The sequence below is a fragment of the Echinops telfairi genome, unplaced genomic scaffold (assembly GCF_000313985.2).
Source record: "Echinops telfairi isolate 266 unplaced genomic scaffold, ASM31398v2 ScPeMD7_7469;HRSCAF=8507_0, whole genome shotgun sequence".
Lineage (NCBI taxonomy): Eukaryota > Metazoa > Chordata > Mammalia > Afrosoricida > Tenrecidae > Echinops > Echinops telfairi.
The window spans coordinates 54,328,988-54,335,665 of NW_022111372.1; the positions used below are offsets into that span (position 1 = coordinate 54,328,988).

The 6,678-nt window shown below is 50.6% G+C and overlaps 1 protein-coding gene across 1 annotated transcript in view; it reads left to right on the plus strand.

Annotated features, from left to right (window-relative positions):
- Positions 1 to 9: 9 nt before the first annotated feature.
- BOD1 (biorientation of chromosomes in cell division 1) overlaps positions 10 to 6,678 on the plus strand; it is a gene marked incomplete at its 5' end in the record, with an annotated part of 11,944 nt that continues 5,275 nt past the window's right edge. Inside the window, 2 exons of the mRNA XM_013004961.3 lie at positions 10 to 153; positions 3,913 to 4,037. Coding sequence (XP_012860415.2) covers positions 10 to 153; positions 3,913 to 4,037 — 269 coding nt within the window. The remainder of the gene's footprint in view (positions 154 to 3,912; positions 4,038 to 6,678) is intronic.

Genomic DNA, 6,678 nt, shown 5'->3' on the forward strand with positions numbered 1-6,678 from the left:
GGGCCCGGGGCAGGCGGGGGCAGCGGGCCCATCAGCCCCGCCTCGCTGCCCCCCGGCGACCCGCAGCTCATCGCCCTCATCGTGGAGCAGCTCAAGAGCCGGGGCCTGTTTGACAGCTTCCGCCGGGACTGCCTGGCCGACGTGGACACAAAGGTAGCTGACCGGGCGGCGCGCGATGCCGACCCGCCGCGACCTTAGAGTGCCGAGTGGAGCTGCCCCATAGCGTTTCCGAGGCTGTAACCTGTAGTGAAACCGGCTGCCACCTCGTTCACCCACCTGCGCTTTCTCCACAGCACCACCGAACACAAAAGATAGCTTTTAAATCTCGGCGGGGAGTGGCTGGACCGCTGGGGGCAGGCGAGAGCTCGGGGAGTTCTGGCCACGTGCAGTGCCCGCCCAGCTGTAGCCTGGGTACTTCTCAACCTGGGAGAGATTGATGCTCCTTTTAGAACCCAGACCCTCGGCAGTCCCGAGATGGGATGCTTTTTTAAGTCCTCGATCATAAGCAAACCGCACTCTTATTATGAACAGCGCAGAAAGCCAGGTTGGTCAGCAAGAATGCTTTAGAATCTGCACCTCTATTCACGAAGGAAATGGAGCCCCGGTGAGGTAGTGGACGTTTGGGCTGCTAACACAAGATCAGCAGTTCGAAACCACCAGCTGCTCCGAGAGAAAGATGAGGCTTTCTACTCCTGTAAAAAGTTAGTCTCAGGAACTCCCAGGGGCGGTTCGACCCATCCCGTTTAGGGACACTGTTTAAGTTGGAATCGACGCCATAGCAGTCAGTCCGTTGTTTTTGAGATTCACTAAGGAGCTGAAGTGAAACGTGGTGCTTTGAACGCACAGTCCTCAGATTTTATAAGTTATCCATTTGTTCTTTGTCTCTGGTTCAGTGGCTGGCAAACTCTGGAATGCGATCGAGTTGAGGTCTGTTGGCGATATCAACGCCATTATGTTGTACTCCTTCGTTGGTTACAGGGGAGTTGGGGTACCCCATGCTGCAGGCCGGCCCTCGGTATAATGCAGGTCCCAGTTGCCAGAGTTCGTTGGCATGCAATGAGATCGAGCATATTAAATGCCAGACACTACCCTCCTAGCATGTTCCTGCTAACCCTTTTCAAAAGCTGCTCCCAAGACCAAGGGTAGTGCTGGTTGTAGGTTTTGGAGGCTTTATTTAGTAGTAGTGCTCCCCTCCACATATATGGAATTGTTGTCAACTCATGGAATGATTGAGACCTGAAAGTAGACCTGGACACTAGGTTTACAGACATTTCTTGCATACCTAGCTCTACAGGTGCGTGTTCAAATGGACATGTGAATGAAACCGCACCTGTTCTTTAAAAAACAACAGCATTTTACACTATAAATGAAACTATGATACTATATGTTTATGTAAAATTTTAATACTTATAAATGGAACTACATGGTAGTATATGTTTATTGAGACGTTGGGTTCGATGTGTCGTGAGGGTCGTTTGGCTTGGTCAGTATGACAGTCTCCGCCGTGCTGTTTGTCTTTACATCCGGTGTTTACTTTCTAAGAACTTTTTGTTGACGCTCGCATTTATTACTGAAGCAATGCTTTCATGATTTAAACCACTTTACTGGGATTAATACTCAGTTTACGCATTAGCATCAAATGGATGTGTATCCATAGAGATACATATCCTACATAGAAAATTCTGAGATTGGAAGGCTTAGAAGAAAATTAATTTGGATATACATGTGTCTCGGTAAATGGATAAAACTCAGCATACATGGTAGGAGATGAATGTAAATGCTTTCAGTAATTTTCATTGTGGAATTCACAATGATGCGTCCCGGAAATCCAACGTTAAAGACAGGAGCAGGCATTCATTCATTGACCATAGAGTGGCCTCAAACATGAAGGTATAGGAATAAGTGAGTCACTGGCCCTATCGGAAAGTTTATGGTGTAGGGTAAAACTGACCTGTCAGTCAGATGGTCTGTGTAGTAAGCCCTGCAGACTGTGCTAGTCTTCCAAGATAAACTCATCAGCAGTGCTTTCCCTGAGACCAAGGACGTACTTTTCTTTAGAGAACTCACAGGCTTGAAGTCTTCAGTGCCAACTCACAGCAACCCAAGAGTGCGGAGCAGAACAGCTCCCGAGGATTTCTGAGGCTGTAAATGTTGCACATAGCCTCCTCTCTCGCTCACTCAAGGCAGCTGGCGGGGAAACGTCTAGCCATATAAAGACCCAAACCAAACTCACCGCCATGGAGTCGATGCTGGCTCAGAGCAACCCTGAAAGACTGGGCAGAGTGCCCTTTTGCGTTTCCAAGACTGTATAGCTCGCTATAGGAGTTGAAAGCCTCATCATTCAATCCTCCAAATTATCCATCCCAGTTGACATCCCCACCACACCTAAGAAAAGGGGTCCAGCCATCACAGTAGGGGTGAGTGAATTAAATGCTGAACCCCAAACCAGCACATACATAGATATCCTCAAAGTAATGTCCATGGCATTTGTGAAATGACACATGCCAGTGATGGGGATTCAGATGCGTGATTGCCAGGGGTCAGGGCTGGGGAGGGTGTGGCGTGACTCTGAAGAGGTAGTAAGAGGAACCTTGGTAGTGATGAGACAAATAATATTCTTGCACTTTAAGGAGCTTTTGAACACCAGATTTACCCAATGCAGTGCGTCATTCGAGCGCATGGCTGCTGTTTCCCATGAGCACTGATTATGGACCCAAGCAAGACAAAATCCTCGACAACTTCCATTTTTTTCTCCATTTACCACGATGTTACGTCCTGGTCCAATTGTGAGGATTTTGGTCTTCTTTATATTAAGTTGTAATGCACACTGAAGACTGTAACCCTTGATCTTCATCAGCAACTGTTTCAAGTCCTCCCTTTCAGCAAGCAAGGTTGTGTCATCTGCATATCATAGATTGTTAATAAGCCTTCCTCTAATCCTAATGCCATATTTTTCTTCATACAATCCAGCTTCTCTGATTATTTGCTCAGTATACAGATTGACTAAGCATAGTGAGAGAATACACCTTTTCTGATTTTAAACCATGTACTATTCCCTTTTCTGTTTGCACAACTGCCTCGTGATTCCTGCAGAGGTTCTGCATGAGCACAATGAACAGATGTCCTGGAATCCCCGTTCTTCTCAGGGCTGTCCATAGTTTGTTATGTTCCACACACAGTTGGATGCCTGGGCATGTAGTCTGTGAAATACAAGTGTCCATCTTTCTGGGGTTCTCTGCGTTCAGTCAGGGTTCACCTGACATCTGATAACAGTTGGATCTAAACATTTGAAACTGGTGAAAAATGCCTCTCAGTGGAGACTGCTCTTTGGGGGCTCGCGTCCCGCTCCCTCACCACCACTCTCGCAGGGCGTCTGAGGTGAGGCTTGAACTTACACACTGGTCGTTCTTGTGGTGTGGACTTCCATGCAGAGGGCTTCCTAGGATTGTGCTCGTTGCTGAGACGCTCCAGAGAGGTAGCAGGCAGCACCTTGCAGCCCTACAGGTGGAAATGACGGGCTCCTGAGGTGAGGGCCGCGTAAGTGCTGGAACCAGAGCAAGAACCCAGATTCAGAAGCAGCACAGGTCCACCCTTAGAATTGTCACACTTTAGCCAAATGGGCACGTAATTGCTCGCTCGGCCTACATTTCTAATCCCTGACACGAGGGCTTTTCTCATAGAGCAGTTTGAAAGGCTATGACATGGCGGCCGTGCTACGCTGGGCTCTCCTGTTCGCGTCAGTGCTCTGGCTCCTCCACAGTGCACGGTGGTCCCTGTACAGTCACGGTGGGATGTGCTTAGATGGAAAGTTTGCATGTGTGCGTGCCAATGCAAAGCAGTGTTTGGAAGGACTGCTTTCAGGAAGTCTGGTGCCCTGAACTTCTGACTCGCCCTTTTTTTTAACTGTTTTAGCCAGCTTACCAAAACCTGCGGCAGAAAGTGGATAATTTTGTGTCGACCCATCTGGACAAGCAGGAGTGGAACCCGGCGATGAACAAAAACCAGCTTCGGAATGGGCTGAGGCAGAGTGTGGTCCAGTAAGTCAGCAGACCTGAGCGCGGAGGGGCAGGGAGCAGAAGGCAATGCCCAAGAGGGCTTTGTCCGCGGTCACGGTGTCTGAGACCCACAGGGCTGGCCCACACCTGTTTCCTCAGCAGCGTTAAGGTTTGAGCAAGCAGAGGACTCAACAGAAGTTCCTGCTGGCCTCCACCCTGGGTAGGCCTCCGAGGCATGTCTGCAGGGTGTGTTGGAAGACATGCCCCCTGCTCTTTGAAGCGGTGCACCTAGTGAGGAGCCGGTACTGAGGCTCCACCCAGCTGCCGGTGCTGGGGCTGTGCATCACTGGGCACAGAAGTAGAGTGGGCTGTTTGTCGTGAGAGAAGAAACACTTTTCCTGGTTTGTGTGGAATATTTGTTGCCTCCTGCCTCTCACCCTAGTGTTTGGATGCTCCTGATCCACGAAACTCCTGGGACATGAGCTCCTGCTTGCAGCCTTCCTCATAGACAAGCAGAGAAGCCAGGGAATTTATCCTGAATGAAAGAAGGATGCCAGCTCCCATTTCCATGGCATTTGTGAAATGACACATGCCGGAGATGGGGATCCAGGTGTACGATTGCCAGGGGTCAGGGCCGGGGAGGGGGTGGTGTGAAGAGGGGCCCTGGTGGTGATGGGACAATTCAGTGTCTTGCAGGTGGTGCTCAGGGAAGCTGCTCGTGTGGGCAACACACCAAGCTCCTGGGGCATTGGGGAAATTGGGGCAAGGGCTGCGGGTTGTACCAACATCTTTCCATGTTGACCTGGTGTCAGTGTTTACATGTAACCTAGGAGGTGGCTGGGGAAGCATGCATGGACCTGCCTGTGCTCGGCTCTGCAACTTGCCATGACTCTAATTGGTTTTAAAGGAGAGAAAAGAATGTATGACAAGCCAGAGTGTTCCATGGAGAAAGCTGAGATCTGTGAAAGATTCCTGAGGGCGAGGGAGGAAGCATGTCCTCAAAGGACGCCGGCCGGGAGCCTGGTCGCTGCAGCACAGCACGCCGGCCGGTCTCCAGGCTCACCCCGAGCCCATTTGACAGTGAGCGGAGCACGTTAGGGAAGCCGGGTTCTACCCTCCCTTCAAAAGGACCAGCCGGCCTGGAAGGAGGCTCCTCAGTGTTAATGAGCCTGGGCCGCTTCTGTGACAGTTCACGGTGCGCAGTGTTCGTGCCTGTAACGCAGGGAGCACATACAGAAAAGTGCCAAGCAGTTAGTGCGCGTCCCCGGGGTCACCACCCAGCTGAGCGAGAGAATGTCACCGGCACCTCTGAGCCCTCACCTCCTCCTCCCTCACCACCCCCAGACACACTTTCACCCTTTTTCTCTTGGAGATTGCTCCCGATTCAGGGCATCACCTCCCCGCTCTGCACAGATTAGCAACTTGTGTGCATTTCCCCTGCGTTTTCATTGGTCCAGAGTGTAAACACGCATAGCCAGCAACACGCCCCCGGGTTTTCATGGTGAAGGGTTATTCCTCTGCCCGACCTGGTTTCCCCTGAGCTAGGATGGATGGATGGATGGCTGAAGGACAGAGAGATAAAGCCTACCCGTGTGCTTCTGATGGTATTTGAGTATTTTTATCCTCTGAGAAGAAAACTTTGAGCTCACAGTTTGAGCATGCTGCGGTAATAATTTCTTTCGTAAGAATGAAGACCAAACTTGTCCCAAGAATTAGAGATGTTCAACTCTTTCAAGATGCTACTCTGCTCCATCCCCCCCCCCTTCCCCCTTAAGTCTATGATGTCCATGGGTTCTGTGAATCGCTGCAAGGCCCCACAGTACTCATGTCAGTCAAGGGAATGTCTCACACGGTGGTGGGTGCTGTTCAGTCCCAAATCGGAAGGCCAGGTAGGGGTAAGTCACATACCGGGGTCAGAGGAGACAGGTTCCACTCCTGGCTCTTGCTCAGTGGGTTCATTTTATACGCAGCAGGATGGCATTGCAGGGAATCCTGTTGACAAATACTCACAGGGGAATCCTATCAGTATCTTACCCCACGCATCAGACCTATGCCAGGAAAGGTGGTTTGGTAGGAGTTAGATGGTGCAAACAAGCGTCACCCAAATGCAATAATCTCTTCTCCACCCCTGGACTGTAACTTATTTATGTATGAATGGCATGGGCCTCTGGCACAATGTTTCCAGTAGGCATTGCCCTCCTACTCATCAGCCTGTTAATCACAGCCCTTTTCCCAGGCCGCTCCAGAAGCCATTTTCTTTCTCTTCTCAGCTGTAGCACATAACTCCTTGCATCCATTGTAAGGAATGGTCACTAAGATAACCAGGAAGCAAGAGTGTGGCCCAATTCTCACCCTCTACTAAGGGCAGGACTCATTCTCATCACCTGCCCCTTTGTTAGCAGGTGCGGTGCCATCGAGTCCACTCCAACCCATAGAGACCTTATGCACAACCGGATGAAACCGCCCGGCAGCATCCTCACAGTCATTCCCATAGGCCTGAGCCCGTTGTCGCAGCCACTGTGACAACCCATCTCATGGAGGGCCTTCCTCTTTTTGCTGCCCCTCCACTTTACCAAGTGTGATGTCCTTCTCCAGGATGGTCTCTCCTGACAACCTGTCCAAAGTACGTGAGATGAAGTCTCACTGTCCTTGCCTCTAAGGAGCACTCTGACTGTTTCTTCCA